At 34.8% G+C, this 26,176-nt stretch overlaps 4 protein-coding genes, 1 long non-coding RNA gene and 1 pseudogene across 6 annotated transcripts; 3 read left to right on the top strand and 3 right to left on the bottom strand.

The window, feature by feature from the left end:
- Positions 1-2,593: 2,593 nt before the first annotated feature.
- Positions 2,594-3,517, bottom strand: LOC111201931. The gene is made up of 2 exons (XR_002654868.2): positions 3,158-3,517; positions 2,594-3,067 (listed from the first exon to the last, which is right to left on the bottom strand). It is a non-coding gene; the product is annotated as an uncharacterized LOC111201931 (long non-coding RNA).
- A 1,281-nt stretch (positions 3,518-4,798) lies between these two features.
- On the bottom strand, positions 4,799-8,181 carry LOC106350723. Its single transcript, XM_048762232.1, has one exon. It carries the CDS (start codon positions 6,585-6,587, stop codon positions 6,075-6,077), a length of 513 nt encoding a protein of 170 aa, XP_048618189.1. The 5' UTR covers positions 6,588-8,181; the 3' UTR covers positions 4,799-6,074.
- A 202-nt stretch (positions 8,182-8,383) lies between these two features.
- On the top strand, positions 8,384-11,885 carry LOC111202279. Of its 2 annotated transcripts, none has more exons than XM_022694944.2 (10): positions 8,384-8,628; positions 8,836-9,629; positions 9,703-9,832; positions 9,923-10,329; positions 10,429-10,509; positions 10,592-10,690; positions 10,791-10,937; positions 11,017-11,103; positions 11,262-11,333; positions 11,431-11,885. In XM_022694944.2, exons 2-10 carry the CDS (start codon positions 8,901-8,903, stop codon positions 11,719-11,721), a joined length of 2,043 nt encoding a protein of 680 aa, XP_022550665.1. In that variant the 5' UTR covers positions 8,384-8,628; positions 8,836-8,900; the 3' UTR covers positions 11,722-11,885. The 2 variants fall into 2 exon arrangements, with proteins under 2 accessions (XP_022550665.1, XP_022550664.1); XM_022694943.2 differs by having other exon boundaries at positions 10,785-10,937.
- LOC111201719 lies at positions 11,863-20,083 on the bottom strand (annotated as a pseudogene).
- Positions 20,084-20,350: 267 nt separating this feature from the next.
- LOC106350759 (agamous-like MADS-box protein AGL97) lies at positions 20,351-21,593 on the top strand. The gene has a single exon (XM_048764270.1). The coding sequence runs from the start codon at positions 20,526-20,528 to the stop codon at positions 21,591-21,593; it is 1,068 nt and encodes a 355-aa protein (XP_048620227.1). The 5' UTR covers positions 20,351-20,525.
- Positions 21,594-21,979: 386 nt separating this feature from the next.
- Positions 21,980-26,104, top strand: LOC106348862 (peptide-N(4)-(N-acetyl-beta-glucosaminyl)asparagine amidase). The gene is made up of 17 exons (XM_013788681.3): positions 21,980-22,208; positions 22,327-22,380; positions 22,442-22,633; positions 22,736-22,834; positions 22,968-23,054; positions 23,177-23,259; positions 23,408-23,521; positions 23,684-23,738; positions 23,845-23,931; positions 24,019-24,074; positions 24,151-24,210; positions 24,280-24,367; positions 24,445-25,179; positions 25,279-25,339; positions 25,420-25,522; positions 25,601-25,735; positions 25,813-26,104. Exons 1-17 carry the CDS (start codon positions 22,131-22,133, stop codon positions 25,895-25,897), a joined length of 2,172 nt encoding a protein of 723 aa, XP_013644135.2. The 5' UTR covers positions 21,980-22,130; the 3' UTR covers positions 25,898-26,104.
- Positions 26,105-26,176: the final 72 nt, after the last annotated feature.

The raw sequence follows: 26,176 nt of genomic DNA, 5'->3' as shown, positions 1-26,176 counted from the left end.
ATTTCAAAAATATAATCTTATTTGGAAATTCAATTTTGTTTCTTTTTTTAAAAGATATCAAATATCAAATACTCAAACACTATTGGTTGGTGAATCTAGAGGTTCACCTAGGGGGTGAACCCAAGAATTTCTCTATTTTGATTGGTTCGCGTTTATTTTGGGATTTTGATACTACATTATAATTAGACTTTTTTTTGGGTTCACCAACCAATAGAAAGTTGTCATTTTAGATCTAGTATTTTTTAATTAAGGAAACAAAATAACTTGCCAAATTATATTATGCTTTTAAAATAAAAAATAAAAAATTAAATAAATAAAAATAACAATAGTTCTAAAAAAAGATTATTTAAAAAAAATATTTATTTTTAAGATTTAGAGTTTAGTGTTTAAGATTTATAATTTAGAATTTATCCAAATGTTTAGTGTTTTTCCAAGGGTTTAGGGTTTACCTAAGGGTTTAGGGTTTACCCAAGGGTTTAGGGTTTACCCAAGGGTTTAAGGTTTTCCCAAGGGTTTAGGGTTTAGGATTAGAGTTTAGGGTTTAGTGTTTTGTTGACAACATGTTTAGTGTTTTTCCAAGGGTTTAGGGGTTTACCCAAGGATTTAGGGTTTACCCAAAGATTTAGGGTTTAGGATTTGAGTTTAGGGTTTAGTATTAGAGCTTAGGGTTTAGTGTTTTGTTGACAACATTTTTTTTTTTTTGAATTCGTTTTTTATATATTATTTTTATTTATTTTTAAATTTTATTTTGAAAAAATAATATAATTTGCAAGTTATTTGGTTTCCTTAATTAAAAGATACTAAATTTAAAATGATAATTTTCTATTGGTTGGTGAACCTAAAGGTTCACCCTAGGGGGTGAACCCAAGAATAACTCTTATAATTATGCTCATAATTAAAAAAAAATCGGAATCAAAGTATACTAACTAAGTCTCCTTTTTATCTTTTGTCCATTTATTTGAAAGGTTTTCTGAAACTGAAAAAGTATTTGAAGATTTCTTTCATGGAAACTTATAATGAAATGAGTTTTATTTTTGATAAAAAAAAGAGCTCATTTCATTATATATGTTTTCCCAAGGAAACCACGCATAATTGGTTCCACCATGTTTCTTACAACTTAACTAACTCAGTATATGTCACAGAAGCAAGCAAAAAATATATATTATAATGACTTTGGCATGATACATCAGAAAAATGGATAATCCAAATATCTAAGAGCATAATTAACGGGAGTTCTTAGGGGTAGAGTTCTTAACGTAATTTAATAACTGGTTTTTAACTTTAACAAATAAAAAAATTAAGAACCGGTTCTTAAATACGGTTCTTAAATTACGTTAAGAATCTCATCTCTAAGAACCCCCATCAATCATGATCTTATTATGATGCTTTTAGGAAGCATGTCTTGATATCCATGGGACCTGTATATGGAAAAAGGGGACCTAGATGTGTGAAAGGCTTAGGGTTCAAAAGTAGACAATCCAAACTTTGCTTTTTGTTTTTATTATCGTATGTCCACATGGCAATGTCTTAGTGGTGAATGCCTTAGTTTTAAGGGGACTATTATTAACTTAGTTAACTTAGTTATTGATTAAAATAACTATTAACTTAGTTATTGATTCTTGGGAGAATGTAATAATTATTAACTTAGTTATTGATTAAAATATTTGGTTAGTGATGAAAATTCCACCATTAACGCGTGCAAACGATAATGAATGAGTACCTAGGTGAATAGCGAGTTTTTCCTCCTTTTTTAATCTGAATTTTTGATTGAACACCATTATTGTACGGACGATCCCACCATTATCCAGAATATACCTTCTTCACATTGTAACACGTCATCCAGCCGATGTCGTCTTCCTATCTGCAACTCTTTTATAAGTATATATAGACTGTATAGTATATCTAAATATATAATACTAGCTACCAATAGTTGATAAAACATTATACTGCCGTTTGTATAATCATATGGTTATTCCTGACTAAATGATATAATAACCCGTCGAGAAGTAAGGAGGCATAGTTTGATTTTGTCTACTGCGATTTCAATCATAGTTAATTTTGTAGATGTTTAGGATGAAAAATATAAGGGTACCCAAAATATATGAAAAGTATTACAAATTTCAATTTAGGGTATTTCACTTATATAAAATTCATACAGTAAATTTTCTGTTGAATCACAACAAGTTTATATGCTTTAGTTGTTATATAATAACCGAGAAATGGAAAATCCTCCCCCCCCCCCCCCCCCCCACCCCACCACCCCCCGGGAAAAAAAAACAGAACAGATAAAACCCAATCAAATTATATAAATTTGACCTGAAATGGTACATATGGTTCTTTTGGTGTTTTATTCAACGGATGGTTTCGCTAGACCTTCCATACTTTAGTATCTCGGACTCTTTTTCACTTTTTCTTTACATTTTTAGCTCATCTCCACACTACTCATATATATTACGCTAGCCAAGCTATTTAATTCAGATTGTTTTCATATATGCAGTAAAAGTGTTAATCGCTTATGTAATTGCGATAATTACAATATCTGAATTTGAACCAAAAACTCCCAAAACAACCCAAATACATATGTGAAACAAAATGAAAAGGAATAACAAAATTAATATCAAACTAATTAATGTTACAATTGTTAAACAAAAAAAATGTTACAATTGTTATTTTTTGCATTATAACGTGTTTACAAGAAACTCCTTGATCTCTTAATTAAAACAATACATAGTACAAGAGATTAGTGGAGAAGTTTAGGAAGCTCAAGAGGGACAAATAAAGGAGACAAAATACGAACCCTATGAGTTACTACAAAATCTTCATCGATTTAGCAGAGACAATCAACTAATGTAGAAACTGGACATAACCGAGAAACCAAGAAGATGGAAATAGTAAGAAGACAGAAAAGGGTAGAGAAAAGGTCTTACAAGGTCAAGAAAAAACAGTAGAAGTATACTTAATTTAAAAAAAAGGAAGCTCAGGATAAGATAGAGTCGTTAATTTGATCATGAAGAAGAACAAGTTACGATCACCTTCTTCTTCTTCTTCTTGAAATAGCCTTTTTGCCCTATAAAAATTATGCCACTACATAAGTCAATGATAGATTGATAGACATACCTAACTATAGCTAACTAATCGTGTGTGTGTGTGTGTATACCTTGATCATGACATTTTGATGGTTCTTCAATCCGTGAAAGGCTTTCAAATACACCCATAACTTGAGTGAGAAAGATAGAGAGTGTTTTGCATGAATTATACATTTTATAAAGAGATATGGTCAATACACACACGGACGTAGCTATATATAGAGATGCATGTATAAATAAATATATATGTATAATTTTGTGTTTGTCTTTAAGGAAAAAAAAATATATTATTGTATGTTTTCACACATTTGACATGAATTCTCTCTATTGAGAAAACTCATACACGTATGTTAACAAAAAGATTTGAAAAGAAAAACTTACGCCTAAATTTAAATCATGTGTCGTGTTTTAACACTCATTTACTAGTATTTTCTTCTTAAAATCATCTTCTGACCCATTTAACAACTAGGTTTTTGGCTTAATATATCTGAAGTGCATTGCAAGAAATATTTGTCACAAAAAATCATTCATGCTCATTTGAATAAGCGTCAGAGGTTATGGCAAATAAAACACTAGATACCACCAAAATGTCGGACACATGGTCAACATTGATGAGAGAGCGAAATCTTCGGAAAATGTCGGACAAGATCTAAAAATATTTTGGACCTATGCAAAAACATCATATCATCTGGCATGAATCTTCTTGTAGAGAGTCCTCTTGCAGACAAAGAAAAGTCACGCGTGCACCATGAGATTATTAATTAAGATTATCGTAATGTTTCTGTCATAGATGTCAATTGAAATGTATTTCATATACTCGTGAATATAAAGGCACGTGAAAATATGATCAATCAATTAAAATAACATATGGAAAATACCAAAAGGGAGACAAAAAAATTGAAGAAGTAAAGAAGCAACTTAAGTTGCCTGAGGAAGATAGGGAAACTGATGTGACCAAAGAAACAAATCATTGAGACAAAGTTACCGAGTTACGACAAAATCCTTCTCCTCAACGACACTTTCCACTCCCTTTAATAATTTATCGCCAATATATGCATGCATCAATACTATACAAGTATACATGATTGTGATATTATATTTGTATTCCATGTATGTAAATGTATATACCTAGACGATTATATATTTTGTATATACAGTATACGTAAGGGCTACATATAATATTTTATTATAAGGTTGGCCCAAGAAGAAGCAAGACGGCAAAAATAATTCATGGGTGAAAGAATCCCAAGTTATAACTCCGTATCTCTGCTAATCCTATTTAGTTATTTGCTTACTAAAATTTTACTTATCTAACTGCACTATTAGTTTGGAATTTACAATAGAACTAACACTAGGACATAGTTACGTTTTTTTGGACAATAGTTACGTTAAATTAACAAGTTAAACCGGAAACCGTCTAGATATTTAAGAGAACATACTGGCTACTGTAACCTTTTAAAAGTGGTTCAAACCGAAATTACTATTTTTGTGCCCGTAAGACTGTGGTCAGGTGGTAGATGAGACTTGAAAACGTGCTAGATTATTCTCTCTGGGGTTTGAGTCTCCCTTGAAACAAAGTTACAGTTATATGGAAAATCTAGGTTTGGATTTCGATCAAGACAGTTTATTTGGTAGTCTGGTAACAAACGATCGATTTACCCTATCAGTCGAAAGGCATTTCAAACTCGGACTAGATAGTGTAATAGAAAAACTAGTGTGTTCTTTCCGGAACCGACTAGATCAGCTATATCAAAAAAAATTGTTTAATGGTATAGTAAAAAATTTAATGTTTATAAGTACACAATAAATTATTTCCTTTATATATAAACCTGTGACCTAATTAGAGATATTTAAAAAGGTTTAATGCACCGAAAGGAAATTTTTGAAGTTCAGAATAAACTTGCAACAGTGATAAGTGATGGCCTGATGAGGGAGGGTTTTCTTCTAATTTTTTATTGAAAGTGTAGGTTTGGCCTAGCACGCAGTATCAAGAAGCAACCATCTTTTGTCGTTCATATAGATTAATATCTCCCGATTTGGTTTAAAGAGTCTGTATGAGTCTATAAAAGTTGATGATAAAAAAAAAAAACGTAGGTTTGGCATTGTTACCATGTTCCCAAAAGAAAATTAATCATATCTTCGTCCCATCAATTTGGAACTAGATCTTTCTCTGAATTACCGCATACTGAATTTTTGATCATTAAGTTTAACTACTTTTGTCTATTAGTGTTTCAAGAACCACCCTTGCATATCTTACAATATTAAAAATGATTTATTCAATAGAGGGAACTGCAACTTCAGATTAAAAAATCAACCAATCAGGGAACAATAACTTGCCACGTCAAATTGGATTTTAATTCACTCCAAATAAACATGTACAGCCCATTTTTAAGTTTAGAGCACAATGTATTTGGCCCACTGCTTATTTAAAATTTCCAGGCTCAATTCTTTGTCAATCTCTTATTCCACGCCATCACATAGACTATTTGAGTTCTTCATTTTCGTTGACGACCTATACCGTTTAACCTCTTCCGTTTCTCTTAATTATATGTCGGACCCATCCACTACTTTGAACTTTCTCATTAAACTCTATTTTTACTCTTATCAATATAAAAGTTCCTATCCATCTTTGTTGATAACATTTATGGGTCTTGGGCCTAAAATAAACAAAAGCTTCTCATTCATCTGTGGATATCATATATGGGCCTTGGCTCTAAATTAGTCAAAGCGGGAAGATGCTCTGTTCTTCTTCCCCATCATACTTTTGTTGTTCAACTCTCGCGCGATTCAATTTCTCTTTATCCCTTTTCGCCAATATGAAAATTTGAATCTGATATCATGTAATTAGGCTCTATATGTAAATGTTTATATTGCATTTTCTTCAAGTTTTTTTTTGTTAAATACATATGAATAAAAATTAAAGATACATATATATACATTTACTTCTTTTTTTTTGAAGAAAAATATATACATTTACTTTGTTTCCTATTAGTACAAATAGATTTTGGGATCGTTGAATTTTTGTTGATCCTGTTTAGGCTTCTCCATAACATCATGTTTACCTTGAACGTCTTCAAAAACCGACAAAGGCAACGACTTAGACAATAAACCGACCTGTGTCTTGAAGGTAATCAAACCAGAGGGACGGTTTACGTGAATCTCACCGAGCGAGATCCAGACGACGAACTCCTTGGCCTTAACACCAGTGAGTTTCTTGATCGTGTTCGGCTGGAAATAAGCAGTGACTTCGTCTTCGAAACACACCATGACGTTACCGAATCTAAACGAGTCTTGATGTCTCTTTTTATCGTCTTTGTTCTTCTTCTTGTGCTTTAGCCACACGAAACCCGTGTCCTTCACGTATCCGCATTCTTCGATCTCCTGGTTACTTAGGAGCCGGTTTGGTAAACCGATCTGGGACAAAAGGGAGCCGAATATCTCTCTGCATGTCTTGTCTCCGTGGTACACCTCTGCCTTGATTCTCATGGCTTCTGCCACCATAACGACGATATTATTGGATAAGAGTTAAGTATGTTTTTGAGGAGAAGAGGTTTTCGAAGTTGTCTTTTGGTACTTTTAATGTGTTTAAGATGTTGTGCAAATTTGGGAATATGCGTTCTAAGAGGATCTCTCTCGTGTCTTTTACCTTGCAAATTGAAACTCCTCTTTTTGTCTTTTTATTTATTTATTATATACATTACCTAAAGGATATCCTTTTCTTGTTCTAATACCTTTTTTTTTTGTTAACTTATGGTTTTGTAGTTTTCTCTCATATTGCACGTAAGCCAGTTACAATACTAAATAGATAACAAGATGGTGAAGGGGTGACCTTCACCAATCATACATAACTAATTTGAGTTAATAATAACCATACACTTCTTAGAGATCTAAAGAACTAATGTTCACTAGTTTCTTATATATGTAGTAAGGTCTATATATATGCAGGGCCGGCCTCGAGGGGAAGCCCCCCAAGCCAAGGATTAGGACATCCAAATTAGTGGGGCATATTTAAAAAAAAATTATTAGTATATACATAAAAAGAAAATCTGTAGATTATTTTGTTAAAATATTATCTATTGGGCATATTTAGTTATAATAAGATTTGTCAAAATTTTTAAATATATTAGTAAATTTATATTTTAGATAATAGTTAAAACCCTAATTCTAAAATAGAAACATAACAATTGAGACTGCTATGGTCGAAAAACTTGACTATAGGAGTTTAATGGATGATTTTGCAGGGAAAAATGCAAGAAGATCTATATTTCAGCAATAAGTGTTGTTATATCAATGTTTTTTCTGAACATATTATGAAATTTGATTTTTTTAATGAAAATTTAAGTTATTTTTTATACTGTTTTGTGATCTTGATAAAACATGTACGAGAGCATAGTTTTAAATTTTGATTGGGGCAATATAAAAAGTTGGTCCGGCCCTGTTTATATGATAAACTTGGTTGGGGTTGGGGGGGGGGAGTAGAAGTGATGTTAAAAATCAATTTATATAATTTAGAAGTATATCAATACAATTTATACCAATATTTAATTAGTCATATAATTTATTATTATGCACTAGAATATTATAAGAATACGTTTAAACTTTATAAAAATACAAACGAGTTTACCACTAGTCAATACCTATGGCATTCGGGCCCAAGTTAAACAGCTTTAAGTAGCTTACAAAGTGTGAACGAATTATAACCATCTGGGCTACGCCCTAAACGGACGGTTACGCATAACAACTACTCTTTAGCAATTGCAAAACCAGCTAAATTGCATAAATTTTATAAAATCAGTCTATAGCCATATAAAAAAACATAATTCCAAGCATCTTTAGATGGTAATCGTCAAGGTTTCTAAACTGTTACTTATTTATTTATATAACTTGGTTTTATACAGCAGTAAAAAGACACCGAAGTTCTCATAAATTACCACGCTTTACAAAAATGACAATTATTTCAAATAACATTTTTGAAGTTTTTGTCAAAAAAATAATTTTTAAATAAAAAAATAATCAAAATAATCTATTTTTATTTTCAAATTTTTAAAATTTATTTTTTTATTTTTAAAATTTAAAATTCTATCATAAAACTCAACCTATTAGTTAACTATATGATTAAAATATATTTTTATCTTTTAATAAAAAAAATTTTGATCATTTTTTTTTTATTTAGTACTATTTGTGTGAAAATAAACTTAAAAAACTATCCTTTGAAATTTTTCTTACAAAAGTTGAGAATGATTTACTCTTGTTACCTCTTTAACATGAGTAATTTCATTTTATACAAAACGGGAACGGTATATATAATTCCAAATTAATATCTGCGATTTTACAGCTCATCTTGAAAACAGTGACACCGCCGGCCGAAAACTCCGTTTTGGTGATCGCCTCCGTCTCTTCTTTCTCTCTTCACTCACAGAAGCTAAATCTCAATCTGGTAAATCGATTACGAGCATCAATTGATTGATTGATTGATGATGCTCTAGGGCAATCTTCTTCATCCCATGGAATCTCCTCCTCTCGTTTGGAATCAGAGTTCCAGGTTCCCTTCTTTCTCGTTTCTCTCCTCAATTAATTATCGCTTAATTGCAACGGAATCCGAAAGTGTCTTCAATTGCTCTCCCCGTAACGAAAGTTTCGTCCTTTTTTATCCAAAGATTCGAACTTGTTTTTCTCTCTCTTCGATTTGGATTAGTTTTTCGAGATTGCTATGTGGCTTGACTTTATTGATTGCTCTGCCTTTCTCCAGTGGCAGGATATGCTAGAGAAAGTCTCTGTTGATTTCGCTTTACACCTACTTTGTTTGAGTTAGTCATGGCTCGTAAAGGAAGCCATCAGAAGAACGGAGTAGTAGATCACAACCAAACCAAGCCAAAGAAGAAAACTCCCGAGTCTCTGCCGTCTAGAAAGGGACAGGGGAAAGCTAGTGAAGCCGAGAGCGTCCTGAAACAGAGTTGCCAAGATGATGATAAGCACACAAGAAGCAGTGAAACTTCAGAGAGAGACATGGCTTCAGTTAAGGATGTAGATAACCCTGTTGCTTCAGAGACTGATTTAGCTGGAGATGATTGTAACGCAACTACAACCCAAGAGACTAGACATACTCGATTTGATCGTGAACGCATCAACGCTCTTATGAGAACCTTGCTGGATATTCTGAGCACCAACAGCCCCTCTGAGAATATTGGGCTAGCATACAATGCAGCAATCAGGAAACTGAGGATACCCGCTGCTACTGTATCAAGGGAAGTGAATCAGTGGATGGAAAGAAACAGGCCTTTGATAGTTTCTGTCAAGTCACGAGTTTACAAAGCCCGTGACGTTGTTACAAAGAAGATTCGGCTAGCGTGCCCGGTTGTCTTCAGATGGCTTATGCACTTTGGCAGCATTCTTCTTCTCCTATCTCTGGTTTGGTTGGACTGTGCAATCCGAGGCTTTGATTCTTTCATCAGGATGGGGACAGCATCGTTTTTCTCAATCATGTGGTGTGGTGTCTTCTCAGCTTTTTCCATGATCGGCGTGACCAAATTTATATTGATGTCGGTAAGAAACTTAAATATAATTTGCTTATATGTTTACCTTTTTATGCATATGTTGATATTCGATATGATTACAGTTTGCAACTGTTCTGGTGTCGTTGTTCATTGGATTTGTTGTTGGATCCATCACCCTTGCCATTTCTAGTCTGGTTTTCCTGTGGCTCTATGGTAGCTTTTGGACAACGCTGATGTTCCTCTTCTTAGGAGGTAAACTCCTTCCTGTCTCAATCTTGTAGAGGAAACCATACTCTTGAATCATTTTGTCTGATACATTGTGCAATGTTTATTGATACAAAGGTCTGGCATTCATGACGAAGCACGAGCGCATTGCGCTCTTTATCCTCACAGTGTATTCAGTCTACAGTGCATTGGGTTATGTCGGATGGCTAGGCCTTCTTTTGGCTTTTAATCTTGCTTTCATCTCGACCGATGCTCTTATATATTTCTTCAATAACAAAATAAACCAGCAGAGCACAGATGGTGGACCCAGTGATCCCTTAAATGGTTCCTCTTTCGAAAACGGCCCTGGCTTTCCTGGAGACCGTGGCCCAGGAGTCCCGTCGACCAGCGGAACAGACTCTGAGTTAACATCTGAAGGTGAAGTTGCTCGGTTGCTGAATTGTGCTGACCACTACTCAGTTTTGGGCGTACCTCGGTATGGGAACGTTGACATGGCTTATATTAAGCGAGAATATAGAAAGAAGGTAATGTTGTTTGGCTCTCTCTGCCTATATTATTTTCTGGATACTCATAAGCAACAAAGACGTATATTGATTTTATAAGCATTGTGAATGATTTAACAGGCAATGTTGGTACATCCTGATAAGAATATGGGGAATGAGAAAGCAGCCGAAGCTTTTAAGAAACTTCAGAATGCCTATGAGGTACTTGTTTTCTATTTATCATTTCAATTTGTATCTGTGCATCAAGCTCTCCCCATCTCTGATCTCTCTAGCTGGCCTTTAGGTGTTGCTTGATTCTATAAAACGGAAGTCATATGACGATGAGTTAAAGAGAGAGGAACTACTCAACTGCTTTCGAAGGTTTCAGAATTCTTCTCAAAGGGTATGTTTTATTCTTGTCTTGCTGTTATTTCATTCTGAAGTACACCATTGTTGCTCAAAGTGTCATTTTCTCTCTCCCTCTCCTTTTTATTAAGAACCAGGACACTCGGGGACACGGTTTTGGAAGCTCAGAAGGCGAAGGAGATGAAGCGTTGAGAGAGTGTAGACAAATAGCGTGTAAAAAATGTGGCAATTTCCATGCCTGGTTTCTAACAAAGAAATCAAAATCTAGAGCAAGATGGTGCCAGGTTCTTTTCCAATTCTTCATCTTCATCTTAGAGATGATTTATATTTACATCAATGATGAACCTGCTTTTGTATCTCAAGGATTGTAAGGACTTTCATCAAGCAAAAGATGGAGATGGTTGGGTTGAACAGTCTTCACAGCACGTCTTGTTCGGGTTGATTCAAAAGGTATTCAATACCAAAAAAAAAAAGAGTTTTCGTTTCAGCTTTGGTATTGAAAAAGATTTGAGAATAGAAATAGACACCGTGCTGCTGGTTGATCCACAAGATGACTAGATTGACGTAGTTTCTCATAGTCATGTGAAAGGTTTGTTGTTGTAACGCAGGTTGATCTGCCGCGTGCTTACGTTTGCGCAGACAGCAAAGTATATGAAGCTTCTGAGTGGTATATCTGTCAGGTACCCCCAAAAAATGCTTTTGGCATTCCATAAGAGATTCCCTTGGTTTTGTTACGGAAGGATTGAATTTTTCTGCTTTTGTTTGAATTTTTGGAAGGGAATGAGATGTCCTGCGAACACACACAAGCCGAGTTTCCATGTGAACACAAACGTGACAGGTGCGAAACGAGGAGGAACAAGTGGTTCATCAGGGCAAAGAGGAAACCAGAGAATGCCAAATGCAAACATGGATGAAACAATGACGGAGGAAGAGTTCTACGAGTGGTTGCAGAACGCCGCACAAGCCGGTATGTTTGATAGTGCCGCCGAGAGCCCTACTTCTGCAGCTGCGAGTAATACTAGTGGTAGTAGCAGCAAGAAGAAGAAAAAGGGAAAGAAGCAATGGTGAAAGAAAACAGAGCAACTGTTGTTTGATACTATTATATAAGATGGTGGAAATTTTGTCCACCCTTTTTTTCTTCTCAGAAACTAAACTTTTACTTTTAAAACTTTTAGTTCATACAGAGAAAAAGCTCTCAACAGAATCTGATTGATAGATTCAAGTTTATTGTCTTTTACGGAAAATTCAGTTCAACAATCCCAAATTTAAATTAAAAAAAAAAAGTCTCCTAAACCATTAAGGCAATAAGAATGAGTTTCAGAGAAGGATGATAATGACTCAGATAACTGGCCCCTTTAGGGTTATTGTTGAAGAGGAAGTTTCTTGAGAAGAACGGCTTCTTTGAGCTTACGACCTAGAGCAAAAGCCAATGGTGGAGGCACTGCATTTCCAATCTGCCTATGTTTGTCTAGTATCTTCCCTGCAAACTCATAGCTATCCGGAAACCCCTGCACCATTGTTTATATACCAATCAGTTACTATATATATCCAAAACACTCAACATAACATCTGAAACATCTTTCCATCCATACAGACAAATGCTTTGCCATCTCCACAGTTTTTACTGATGCACAGAAGAGTTTTTATTATTACCTGAGATCGGGCGCATTCACGGACAGAAATAATCCTGTCTTGTTCAGGATGGAAGCACATTCCAACCATACCCATTGGCCGAGGATCGGTGATGGAAGTTGCAAAGCTTCCTTCCATGTCTAATCTCCCAAAGATTCCTTTCCACCCGTTGTGAGTCTTAGCTTTGTTTCTCAGCCAGGCTGGAATCATATCTACCATCTTCCCACTTGATAACTTAATCTGTATTAATTACATTATAAAGCAAAGCATTTAAGTTTGTCTCTATTTTACAGTTGATGAGTTCCTTTTAGTTCCCCTAAGCTAGTTAGGATGATGCATAAGACTGACCTTTTTTTTTTGAGATTTTGGAGGTCACGCCAATCAGCACCTGGAGTCTTTGGTATATTTTTACACCGGATGAGGTTTGTTTCATCCATCTCTTTGCATATATGATCAGTGAGAACAAACATGTTTCCTCTTATCTTCTTTTGGAACCAAGAGACTGGATCAGCTCCATACTACAAGACACAAAAAAAAAATGATTCGATATATGTATCATAAATATATTTTTTTCATGATGTGTTATATCTATCATACATACCTCTCTGTTGGTCTCTGATTCACCATTTTCTATAGGTGGAAGATCGTTAATGGTGTCTTTCACAGTGATTGAGCGGAAAGGTGCACCATATTGAGTACTACGAACAGCAGCATAGTGTGATCTTTTGGATAGTTTTATTTTCAACTCTGGAGTACCAAAGACATGCATAGGCTCAGGCCATTCTGGAAGAACTTCTCCTGGTGCAGCTGCCCAAATAAAAGCTCTTTTGCGAGATTGAGAAACTCCATATGCACCTGCCTCCAACACTCCAAACCTCACCTGGAAAACACTTCCATTGTTAAACAGATGCTGAGTTCAACTTCACAGACTTTGTAAGTGGACATGCCAACTTCTACTAAATAGTAATCAAGTGTTGAACATAAAGAGAATGTGACTAACTAATAGCCAATATTTTTAAAATTGGACTGGAAATTGAACCGGATAAATATTTGGGTCATATTTTAATATGCTTCGATCAGATCGAATTTGGTTCACAAAAAATATATAAATACTAATTTTGTTATATAAATGTAAAAGTAATTTTAGTAAATATAATATATAGTTAAAATATGAATAAATATCAAATATAGAACACTGAAATATTAACTAGTATTTTTGTTAATTCAGTTCATGAATTTTTGATAATCTTAATAGTTTTTATCCAGTTGAATAATTTTAAAACCCAACACAGTATCTGATCGATTCATGGCCGAACTTAGTTGAATCATCAGGTTCGCCCGGTTTTGAAAACACTACTAATAGCACTAGGATGTTTTTACCTGGTAACCCATTTCAAGAAGAGAAGCCAGAGTGAGTTTAAATGTCTGCCCTCCATTGAATGACACAAAGTTCCTCACGTTCTCCAGAAGAAAATACCTTGGCCGGAAATACTCAGCAAAGGACAAGAATGCTAGTATCATTTCACGCTGAACTTTACTCCAAGAGCCTTCCTGGAACCTGTTCATACCAGAGAATCCCTGCAAAATTGAAGCAGTTTAATAGTCACTTCTTTAACAAAGACTATATAGACAAAATATAGCAGCAATATTGAAAAATAAATACTTGGCATGGAGGTCCTCCGTTGATGAAATCCACTTGACCAGGCAATGGCAGAGCAAGCTTCTGTTCTTCATCAAGTTTAGCTGCAAGTTCATTTGCCTCTGTAGTAGAGAGACACTCATCTTTATCTCCACATTTTTCCATTATAGCCCTGCCGATAATTAATCTCAAACAACTCATCACAAACACAAGATATAAACCTTCATCTTAAGAGTAAGTTTTTTTTATCTTGTTAACCATTTTTACCTAAGAATCACATTGCAGTTGTTAACAAAAACCGTTGACTCAGGATGGTTTTGTTTGAAAGCCTGCCCTGCTGGCTCTTCATACTCAATAGCCCACTTTGTTTCAGATACACCTTGTGTGCATAAAGCATACAAATGAATCAAACTTGCTCAAATACATAAAAGTGTTGACTTGAGACAATACATACCTGACTGTTCCAGTCCCTTAGACAGGCCACCACAACCAGCAAAGATATCAAGTGTCGCTAGACGCATCTCCTTAGGTAACTCATCATAATCAGTTTCACCCTCTATTCCCTCCCCCTTTAGCTTTCTAAGAAGTGTATCGTCTTTAATGCTAGAGAACTTTGGTTTGATATGGACAGGCATCTGTTACAAGACAGTTTATAGTATCACTTCAACTTTGTATTGAATAAAACAATAATAGGCCTGTTCTTTTCGCAAATGCTGGCGACTAGCAGCGGCAACTGAAAATTACCCCTTTACCATCGGAAATATAGCGCCGGTGAGACAACCGAAACTTCCTTTTTCAGTCGCAGCGGCAAAACGCAGTAACTAAATCTGACGCTGAAAATATCGGCGGCAGCATCATCCCCTTTTTTCATCGTTGCGGCAAGCCGCAATAAATAAGTTTACTTTCAAGAGCGTTCATCTTGACTCCGTCAAAGTGTGATTTTGTTGCCGCGACTGCTAGTCGCAGCGGCAATGAAAAGAACAGGCTTAATGTTAACAAGCTAGTTATATATATACCTGATAGAGAGAGTCTCTAGAAGAGTCATAGAAAAGTTCACAGAAGAAGATATTGTCTAATGTTAGATAGTCATTGCTTAAGGGCATATCATGTTTCTTCCTTACTTCACATTTGCCTTCAAAAGCCCCTGGAGGGAGATTATATACGTCCTCACTGTAATACACCTATAACAAATTGCAAAAAAAGAAAACGAGAAAAGATTATAAGCAAAACCAACATAGTAACCTCCTTTACATCAAACATCATTACATAAGAGGTAGTTCTTAGTACTTACTTCTTGGATGTCTGAAGTAAAAGCCTTATCTGGAGACATATCTTCTGGCCTATAAAATCTCCTCACTATAACCTCAAATAAATCATTTAATGACGATACCTTTGAGACAACTACTTTTAGTAGTTGACAGACGACGAAGGATTTTGAATCAACGTTCGTCTCAAACTTTTTTTCCTCTTCCGGTTTATAGAAAAATTTATGGTTGACATATGCATAATCCTCCATGCAATAATCAACCCCGTTGAAGACAAACCTGGTCTTTTTTGCATTGAGCTTGGGTTTTGACCGTTCATTTTTCTCCTCCCTCATCTTACACGAAGTGCAGGATCCTGAACCACTACTTATGTCGTCGTTGGGTTGAAGACTAAAGAAACCCCCTCTCACAGGTGAATATAAGCATTTGCAGAAATATTCTGCCGGCAAGTGTTGTGCTTTTCTCTCTTCTGCTCGTGCTCGGTCAAGCTCATCCGCAGCGTTGTTCTCTTTCCTATACTGATGTCCCCATGGTTTTGATCGAATCTCGAAACTGACTGTTCCTTTTATGTCCTTAAGCTGAACAGTCATGCATGCATTGGTCAGGAATAGTTCCCTCTCGTTAGCAGCGTTCCCTAGAACAGTCTCGGATCCTCTTTGTAGGTGTCTTCCATGTAGCATTTTGCAGTGATCTGAACTTTCGAACATGTACTCCACAAAGTAGATGACCGAAGTTTCATTGACTTCCAAGAGGACAGCACCACCTACAGCCACTACCTCTCCTCCAACGAGGGCTTGTTGATAGAGAGGCTCACCAGCAGATGTTCTTCCTAGAATATCACCTTCCCATCTTGTTTCCATGACCGAAGGTTCCTCTACATCATTTTCTTCTTCGTTTTGTCTCTCCTCTTGAACCTTTTCCTTGCCATTTTCTGCACCAATGGCCTCAAATTCTGAGTAATACTGTCCCCAAATTCTATCAACCAGGTGAGTTTTTGTTGCTTGCATAGCACTCCTCTTGGATGCCACATATCCCTTACCTATCCTTAGTTTCCTCTTCGGTTTCTTTGGCAATATTTTATTCTTGGGTTTCTTTGGCAATATTTTCCTCCTCTTCTTGATTGCCCATTTTGTGTGGTGTCTTTCCTCCATTTTACTTGCAAGACCAGTAATAAATGCACACTTTTTGAGTTCCTTTTTAGGGTGTTTTGCAAAAATCTGCAAAATAACTTTCCCATGGAGGACCAAATATCTCTCCACAGCTGAGGGATCAGAAGAAATGTAAGCTTTATTATCATTTTTTTGCAACTGGGACACTCTTTTGATGACATCTCTAAATGAAAGCCTAGCCATTCTAGCTTGCTTCACCAGCAAGGAAATAATGCTGAACGCAACCCTTGCTGTTTTCAGTATAGGTTCATGCCAAGGGGCGTATTGCGTTGATGGCTTCCCAAGTCGATACCTGCATGCATATACCTGATACGTCAGCAATTGGAAAGAAAAACGAACAGTACAAAAAGGTGCTAGGTTGGTTGCATGGAAACCAAAACACAAATGGACAGGCACTAATGATCACTTAGGGAAAAAAACACACACGCACGCTAATTATGATCACTTAATTAAACTCTTAAGTTACTAAATTAACAAAATATTTTAACATTTATTAAATATTTAGTTATTGTGTTTTTCATCTACTTCTAGTTTTTAACTTTAGGTTACAGTATAAAGTAGGGGTATTAATTTGGACTAGGAAAAAAACCTCTCACTAATAAGTAATAACTTAATTAAACATTTAAGTTACTACAATAATCAAATAAATCATGTTTTATAAATATTTAGTTAGTATGTTTCTCATGTACTTAAGTTTAATTTTTCTAGGTTAGAGATTATAACGAGAGTGTTAATCGAATTGGAAATATAAAAAAAATCACATCACATTATGATTTATCTAGACTTTAAAATTAGTAATACAACAAAATAATCCTCAATATTTCTTACATATGTATTTACTAGGTGACTCTTCCGTGCTCATACACGTATATAAAAATTTCTAAAATTGATTAATTTTCTTCTTTTATTTGCTTATAATTTTTTATATAATTTATATACACGAAAATAAATAAAACTTATTTCATATAGACATGACATTTTGGATATATTAGACTGCATTTAAATATCCATTTTTGAAAATAAATTGGAAATTTTTTTTTTGGAGTTGCATATTGAACATAACCGACACATTTTTTTGAAAGTTCATGCACACATATCAATATATACAAAAAGAAATCATACAAATTATTATATATTCATTTTCAACTACTGGTTAGTTTTAAGTAATTTTTAATTTAAATATATCAAAATAATTGGAAATTATTCTAAATAATAATATTTTTATCTTAATTAGACATCTAATTTTATTGCAATAATTTGGATTGTTTGCGTTAAATTGCATATATTTTATCTCAAAATTAACTTTGTTGTTTTCTAATTAGGCTAAATTTATACGGATTATTTTGTATTTCATTTTGTTTTGATTTTATTTTAAAAGTTTTAAAAATATTTTGTATAGTTTAATATATATTATTTTGAAAAGAAAATCTAAAATTGTGATCAATATGAACTTTCATATAAAAAACTTGATCATTAATCTTTTAATAGTTCATATGATATAAATTATTTATAAAATAACTAAATTGTAATAGTTTTTTTTTCTTATAGATTCTAAGTCATTTTGTAATTTGTAATTATTAGAAGAAAACAAAGTATATTTTGAATAATATTAAGTATAAGGATTGGTATTGGTTTAGTTGTTATATTTCAGGTATATTTGATTGCATCAATTTTTAAAATTGAGTCATAAATATCTTTGTTTTTTGTTATACTAAGATAAGATTAATTTTAATTACATTTGGATTAAATATATTTTTAAAACTTATATATTTGTTATCTGCTGTTTGGATAAAAATAAGAAAAAATATAGTGTTATGATATTTATTTGGAGTTGTATAAGAAATGCTAACCGCTGATATTCTAAAAATATATTGTTCAATTAATTTTTTAAAACTTCATGATATTCAAAATTGAATAAATTTGATTCCTTTAATTTAGGTATGATCAAGCCACAGTAATAATTTTAATTTCAAAGTTTGAATATTTATTTAGTTTAAAGTTAAATATAATACAGACAATTATTTTTTAAAATATGATATTAGATGTTTATGCCATTAAAATATTTTTATATCTTTCTAATTATAGGATCAAAAATATTTTATGGTAAAATACTATTCTTTTTCAATTCAATCTCACATTTTGAATTATGAAAAAGAAGGTTTTATAGATAAATCAAATTATTTATTGTTTATAGATGTTTAATTTTATGTTTGTTTTGGGAAAATATAGGAAAATAAAACAAAGAAGTTTTCTGAAAAAAATATATGTTTTTATATTAAAATTATATATATATATATATATATTATGGATATTTCCTTTTCTTATTTATGTGAATTTTTAAGGAAAAGGTTTCCAAATTAGAAACAATACAATTTTCAGTAATATCAATTATGTAGAAATTTTAAATCATGAGGGATAACTTTGTAATTGACCATTTTAAGAATTAACTTGAGAGAGATACATATGAAACTGTTTTCTCATATAATATTATAGAAATTACATTTCTCATGTACTTTTTGTATAAATTTTCTTGGTTAATATAAATTTAGGGTGCTAATTAATGTAAAAACATACTAATACAGCTAAATTCTATGGTTTTTAAGTTGCTATACAAAACTACAAAATAAACACTAACTCTTCTTAATGTTTTAAATAATAATATACTTTCTCTAGTATAAAATTTCTTTATGAAACTTAGAAAACTTGGGGGTACGTAAGAGCTTCCCCATCTCAAGGACGAGGGAGGAGGATGCTCAAAGTAATATAATAGAAAGCTTACCAGGCCACATTTGTACGTATTGAAATCGATACCATTGATGAATCATACTCAATCATCCATTCCTTTATTTGATTGAGGTATATGGGGATCCCTTTACAATCATGGGACTGCGTAGAGATGTCAGAGCCATCAAGACAAAACCAGCTACTTCCATCATCCTCAGCCAGCAAACCAGCTCCAAAGATAGTTTCATCCGTAGGCCTCATCATAGGAAGAAGCTCGAGGGATATCAACCTTGTTTCAGAGTTGTACAGAGCCCAATTGTGAACAATCCTACGAGGCTGGTTGACCACATGGCCATTAGAAGATTCTTCTTCCATCTTGAATAAAAAATACAAGAATTTCTTTAGAATATGTAAAAGATTTTGGCTAAAACACACAAGAAATGACCCACATATGTATAAACTGAAAATGGAATTGGATATTTTGTTTATATTTTTATTTGACTATATATTAAGTAGAATATATATAAAAATGATTTTGTCTAAAAATGGAGGGTATTATATAGAAAACAATCTTTGACTTCTCACAATGAGATGTATATTCATAATCCTTTTATTTATCTACAACATTAACCTTTATTATTTTTAAAATTGAAAATATAATTCCTTTAAAAAAACAAAAATTTCTCTAAATTCCACCAAATCAAAACTATATTAACTTTTCGTTAATTAAAAATATATTTTGATGTGAAAAGTAACAAATATTATTTTTTACATAATTTATAACAAAATCACATTTTGACTAAGAAAATAGCATAACAGGGCACAAGAAAGTATTATCAGCAAGCAAGAAAAGAAAGAGAAGAAGCAATGGCGAAAACGCAGAGCAGTGTTGTTTCATACAATTTCAACACGGTGAAAAGCTTGTACCATTACAAAAAATGAAATTAAACTTGAGTTTGATAGTTTATATTCATACATAGCAAAAGCTTGAACTGTTTTTTACTAGTAAGAAAAACAAATTTATAAAGCATTAATAAAGCTTCACTTTCAGTGGATTTTTATTGTCAAATTGCACGAAACTAATTTAGTGTGGTTCATTCATCTTAGTCTCTACCTTATCAGTAAATTTAGTGTTACGTAGGAAAGGAGATATTTGTAGATTCTTCGAGATATATGATCATGTGGGTTAGATTGATGTTTTGATACTTGCCTCCCAAGGCTGCTCAATATTTCCGTTTTAATGTAAGCGAGTAACATGCACGAAACATTCTAATTGGTGATTAGTTTTATTAGAAAAAGGAAAGAGCAAAAATCAACTTGAAGCGAGTCTACAAAAGCAAACCCTGCGCGGAGAGAGTGTGACTTGTTTCTTCTCCACAACGCAACATAGAAAAACTTATAGACTCAAAAACCTCTCTCGACTTAGGGTTTAGTTTCATCAGAATGGTGAAAAGCGGAAGAGGAGGCACTAAGAGAAAGATCGATAAGATGGAAAAGATCCAGAAGAGAGAGTATCGCGCGACTACTTTCTCCAAACGTTGTTCCGGACTTTACAGCAAAGCCTCGCAGCTATGCCTTCTCTCCGGCGCACAGGTAGCCATCTTGGCGACTCCTCCTTCTTCGCAGTCCAACGTCTCTTTCTTCTCCTTCGGTCACTCTTCCGTGGATGCCGTCGTGAAAGCTTATCTCACGGGACGGCGTCTTCCTCCTGTTCGAGAAGAGCCGATGGAGGAGGATATTGGTGTATGCTTGGCTCGCAAGGAACTAGGGCTGGAGTTGTGGTGGGAGAAGGAGAGTCTTTCCAAGTCCAAGAATCGTCAAGAGTTGATGGATGCGATTAACTCCATGGAGAGGATGTTGAGTAAACTACGTTCTGGAGACTTAGTCAGTAATTATAAACAAAGAGAGGAAGACCTAAAGAACAACGAGGTGACGAAGACCGATGTCGTTTTACACAAGGAAACTCAAGAACCGGATAAAACCCTAGATCTCCAAGCAGTTTGTTGCATCCTTGATGATGATTTAGCTGTTGGTTTTGACAAGGTCACTGAAGAGCAAGATCAGATCCTGGCTATTTGTGATAGTTTTTGTGCTGAAGAGAACAACAGCAACATAAACGGTTCAAGTGTAAGTTTGGATAGGTCTGATCAAGCGATGGATCATCTCATGGATATTGATGGACTGATAGATTTGGAGACGACTTATGAAAGCTCAGCATTCGATTATGGTGTTTTGGATAGTACTCAAGAGCTTGCAGGAATAAATTCAACGAACTTTGAAGCTGCTGCTCATGATGTCTCTACGAATCCAAATCCTCCCATCTATAACTACTATCATGAAGGTGTTGAAGAAGCTTTGGTGTTTCAGAACAAAGCTGCTAATGATGTCTCCACGATGAATCCAGATGATCTTATATATGATTTTGAAGGTGTAGTTGAAGAGGAAGGCTTTGTGTTTCAGAACAGTGTTTTGGATGAAGATAATCTCAAGTTCAGTGATTATTTCAACTAGTTAACCACCGTTGCTGCTATTTGGACATAAAAAGTTCATTTTAGTAACTTCTGATTTTTTTGTTTATGTAATAACTTCCACGTTTGTGTGTAAGAGACTAAAGAGTAGAGATTGGTTCGGTTGATTCTTAACTTTGAGAACTGTCTTAACAATGTAATAAAGGGCCCGGTTTTATCTTGATCATGCTTTCATTATTGTGGAAATTGATTGAAATCAAACCGGTTCAGCTTCTGTTTGGATTAATAATGATAAAATTTTCAGTTCATATGTCTTTGTATTTACAGTTTCAAAGTACATATTTTTTGGAGAAAAAGGAAATGAAATATTTAATCAACTTATGGCTGATCTTATCTTCTTATATAGAAACGATGTGTAGTACCATTCATAACAAAACCAAATGGTACAACTGAACCGGCCGGTTCATGGTTTATTAAGAAAAACCAAGCCCTCGTCTTTATTCGAAAGACTTTTCTGTTTTCTTCACTGTTAAGAAGAAAGAAAGAGATCAGTTTTGGAATCCCACTCATCTCCGAGAAAATGGTTGCTCGAAAATTCGTCATCCTCCACGATGATTCGAGCTTTGAAATCGATTACAATACAGAAGATGGTCTTGAGGTCTCTCTCTCTATCTTTTTCTTTCTTTCTTACAATACATAATTAATGTCCGAATCAAATTACGTTTATTTTCCGACATTAAGTGATGAATGGCTTTTTGTCATGTTTCTCTGTGCAGGTTCTACAGTATCAGATTTTCTCCCTCACTTTTGTTCCTCCTGATGAGCAAAAGGTACTTTCTTTTATTCTAAATCTATGGAATTTTCTGTTATCTAAATTTGGTCAATCGATAGATCGTGGCGGAAAGTGATGATCGAGTGTTGTCTGATGAGACTGACCTCGCTTCTATATCCGATAAGCTTCGTTTGCTCTCAATCGGAGGAAGCTCTGAGGAGAAGAAGAAGTCAGAAGAAACCTCTGGTGAGAACGAGCAATCTAACGCGGAGATGGTGAGATCAGACGAAGAGTTTGCACGGATGTTGCAGGTTTTGGTTCAAACTCTGTATTTTGTGAACTGATTAATGATTAATGATTTTAATTAATGAAGTAATTTTCTTCTTTTTGTTTTTTTTTTTTGGTGATAACAGGCGGAAGAAGAGGCGATGATGCTTCAACAGTTTGTTGCTCAACAAGACAACGGCGAATTCGAGAGGAGAATAAGGCCTTATGTCACCCAAGTCCTCATGGTGATAGAGTGACTACTAGTCTTCTTTGATTTTTATTTTTTTTATATTCTTTTCTACTTGAAGTTTGAGTGTTTTTTTTTTTTGTTTATGTGTTGATGATGTATGATTGTACTTTTATTTTTTAATGGTACAGTATGAAGATCCAGTTCGTCAAGAAGCTGCTCGAAAGACTGTTCCTAAAGACGAGCTTGAGGAGAAAGCTTTGGTTTCTTTAGCCAAGGTCTCAGCTTATTATATTCACTGATTAATAGAAACTATAATTGAGTTATAGGTTTTAGGTTGAGGTTTGCTTGAGGTTATGTGAGATTTTTAGCTTATTCCAAGTTTGTAACAAACATATAGGAGGGGAATTTCGAGCCATCGAAAGAGGAAATAAACTATGCTTTCCTGCTTCAGCTTCTTTTCTGGTTCAAAAGATCCTTCAGGTTTTCTCTAAGCTCCCTTATTCTTGTCCTTTTTGAACTTCTCAGTTCTCAGAGAAGCTGTAAAGTTGATAAAAGAACACCAGAAAGTTTACATCTCGTTGAGCTTAAAAAAGATTACGTTTCTGTTGTTGCTTGGGTGATAATGCAGTTGGGTAAATGAACCTCCTTGTGACTATTGTGGCAACAAAACCATAGGCCAGGGGATGGGAACCCCACTTACCTCTGAGCTTGCTTATGGAGCAAATCGAGTTGAACTATATCGGTACGTGAACTACCTTTGCAACTCTATTATTGTATTCACGGCCTTAATCAGTCACATTTTAATCTAAATTACTCGATTTCTTACAGTGCTTTGATTATCTTCTATTGTCAAACTCTAGTTTCGACTTACTAGTTTTGCTGTTTCACTGTATAACTTATACAGCTGTACCTCGTGTCCAACGATAACTCGGTTCCCTCGGTACAATGATCCGCTAAAGGTAACTAAATAGCTTGTACATTTGAATATATATATATATATATATATATATAAATATGAAGTTAATTTCATTTACTGGTTTCATTGTTTCTTCCATGTTCATGCAGCTTGTAGAAACAAAGAGAGGCCGTTGCGGGGAGTGGGCCAACTGCTTTACCCTCTACTGCCGCACGTTTGGCTATGATTCCCGTTTGGTATTTTGCTAACTAACATCTGTCTCTTCTCGCAAAATTGATTTTATATTTGTAATGTGTTTGAATTATATTTCTATTCATTTACAGATTCTGGACTTCACTGATCATGTCTGGACCGAATGCTTCTCTCACTCATTGGGAAGGTAAACTTATTTTGATGAATTATAAAATTAGAACATCCTAAATCAAAATTCTAACGAGTGATTTGTCTATATGCAGATGGATCCATCTTGACCCTTGTGAAGGAGTGTATGACAAACCCATGCTATATGAGAAAGGGTAACTTTCCTTCCTTGCCAAGTTACCTTCTCTTTACTGCCATATTCTCACAAAATAGTTGCCTTGTAGATGGGGTAAAAAATTGAACTATGTTATCGCCATTTCCAAGGACGGGGTTTGTGATGTCACTAAGCGATATACAAAGAAATGGAATGAGGTAAAAGCTACAAAAAGAAAAAAAAACAATGAATCACTAAACAGCATTTACAATCCTCGCTCATGGTTTTGCTTTAGGTTTTGTCTAGACGAACTCTCACGACCGAACCATCTCTGCAAGCTGTTCTTCGAACCCTGACACGTGAAAGGAGAGCCACGTCCCGGCTTTTATCCGCGCTTGAACTCCGAGACAGAAACGAGGAGGAAGAGCTCGAGAGAAACCTCCATTCCCCAGACGACGCATCGGTTTCTCTACCCGGAAGGCAAAGTGGTGACAAGGAATGGCGCATTCAGAGATCAGAGTTCGGTTCAGACGGGATCAGCTCTTCGTCTTGCTCAGTTCGCACGTGCGTTGATGAACATGTGACCAACATCTACGACTCGTTCTTCCCTATCCTGGCCCTGTTCGTTGAGGATGGTTTACCTGTGGCAAGAGCTGTTGAGGTGCTTAACGTGATCAAGCAAGTCCTTGTGGAGCTGAAGAATGCGTCTTTTAAAACCAGGAAGGCTCGCTTGACTTTAGATTCGTTCCCAGAGCAGTTTTTGCTAGCGATGGAAGGGCTTCTTCTCCCTCTTTCGTTGAAGAGCGAGAAAGACACAGACGGTAAAAGTCTCACAGTATACTTGGCGGGTAACCCTACAAAGACGGCTATAGCATTGCCGGTTGCATTGGACGCTTTGAGGGAACTGGTCACTGACCTCAGCAAACGCCAGAACTTGAGCAAAGATTCGCTGTCGTTTCCGTTTCTGAGACAGAACAGGGTGTGTTCTGGTTCGGTTCTCGCAAGTGGTGAAGAGCTTCCTTCTGGCGTTGTAAGTAGAGTCACTACTACTACAAACTCTCATCTTTTACCATTATTATTTTTAATTTTTGGTTTTTTCCTAAAGAAGCGTATGCACTCGTTGTCTCAGGCAACTGCTGCTTTTGATGGAATCCAAGAGTCAAAATGGGAGGAACCAAATGGTGCAAAAGGTATGAAAGAAATAAAGAAAGTATTCTGAATTGTGTTAGTTGATATGATGAGAAGTGCTTATCTCTCTATCCTCTTACAGGCTGTTGGATCATGTACAAAACACTCTACAACCAGGTGCAAGAACTCATAGCATACGAGATCATGTCTGCAAATGATGCCCCAGAGAGAGACCCCAAAGATTGGTAATCCCATCCTTTTAAAGTCTTTAAAACATACACATTTGGGCTGTTAGTCCTCACTGTATTGTTACCCTTTCACAGGGTGCTTGAAGGAAGTAACGACGGTGGATCGACATGGCATGTTATAGACAAGCAGACTAGTCAGGTGTTCGAGGAGCGGTTCCAACGCAAATCCTACAAAATAACATCACCAGGATTCCAAGCAAATCTCTTCAGGTAATACTAGACAGATTGGTTGAGTTTCGTAAAACCACAAATGAGTCTTGAATTGGAGTTTAAAATGTGTGTTGCAGGTTCCGGTTTTTGTGTGTAAGAGACGTGAATTCGACCTCCAGACTACAGCTAGGGAGCATCGATCTGTACAAGCGCCACCATTAAATTTAAAAAGATGCACATCAAATGTATAACTATATATACCATACTCCTTCATCATTGTGTTCACATTCTGCAAAATGGTGGGAGAACCATTGGCCTTTGTTGTTTTAATGTGGCAAGTGAAAAGCTATTGTTATTGCTAAGGAACAACTTCATGAGACTCTGTCTATGTACTCTGTTTCATAAGACCATATAAAAGCTCTTGTACTCTGTTTCGGCTCTGTTCTCATTTTCTGTCAGTAACGATATTATAAAGAATGCCAGCTTGTCTCTCGTCCATGT

This window comes from Brassica napus, chromosome C7, assembly GCF_020379485.1.
Source record: "Brassica napus cultivar Da-Ae chromosome C7, Da-Ae, whole genome shotgun sequence".
Taxonomy (NCBI): domain Eukaryota; kingdom Viridiplantae; phylum Streptophyta; class Magnoliopsida; order Brassicales; family Brassicaceae; genus Brassica; species Brassica napus.
This window is presented reverse-complemented; position numbering and strand designations above follow the sequence as displayed.

Bases quoted from the DNA above. Each gene is read 5' to 3' on its own strand.
- LOC106350723 (XM_048762232.1), bottom strand. From the start codon at position 6,587: ATGGTGGCAGAAGCCATGAGAATCAAGGCAGAGGTGTACCACGGAGAC.
- LOC111202279 (XM_022694943.2), top strand. From the start codon at position 8,901: ATGGCTCGTAAAGGAAGCCATCAGAAGAACGGAGTAGTAGATCACAAC. The intron at 9,833-9,922 runs GTAAACTCCTTC...ATTGATACAAAG, and splicing joins GATGTTCCTCTTCTTAGGAG to GTCTGGCATTCATGACGAAG. The intron at 10,938-11,016 runs GTTCTTTTCCAA...TTGTATCTCAAG, and splicing joins CTAGAGCAAGATGGTGCCAG to GATTGTAAGGACTTTCATCA.
- LOC106350759 (XM_048764270.1), top strand. From the start codon at position 20,526: ATGGTGAAAAGCGGAAGAGGAGGCACTAAGAGAAAGATCGATAAGATG.
- LOC106348862 (XM_013788681.3), top strand. From the start codon at position 22,131: ATGGTTGCTCGAAAATTCGTCATCCTCCACGATGATTCGAGCTTTGAA. The intron at 22,209-22,326 runs GTCTCTCTCTCT...TTCTCTGTGCAG, and splicing joins ATACAGAAGATGGTCTTGAG to GTTCTACAGTATCAGATTTT. The intron at 25,340-25,419 runs GTATGAAAGAAA...ATCCTCTTACAG, and splicing joins GGAACCAAATGGTGCAAAAG to GCTGTTGGATCATGTACAAA.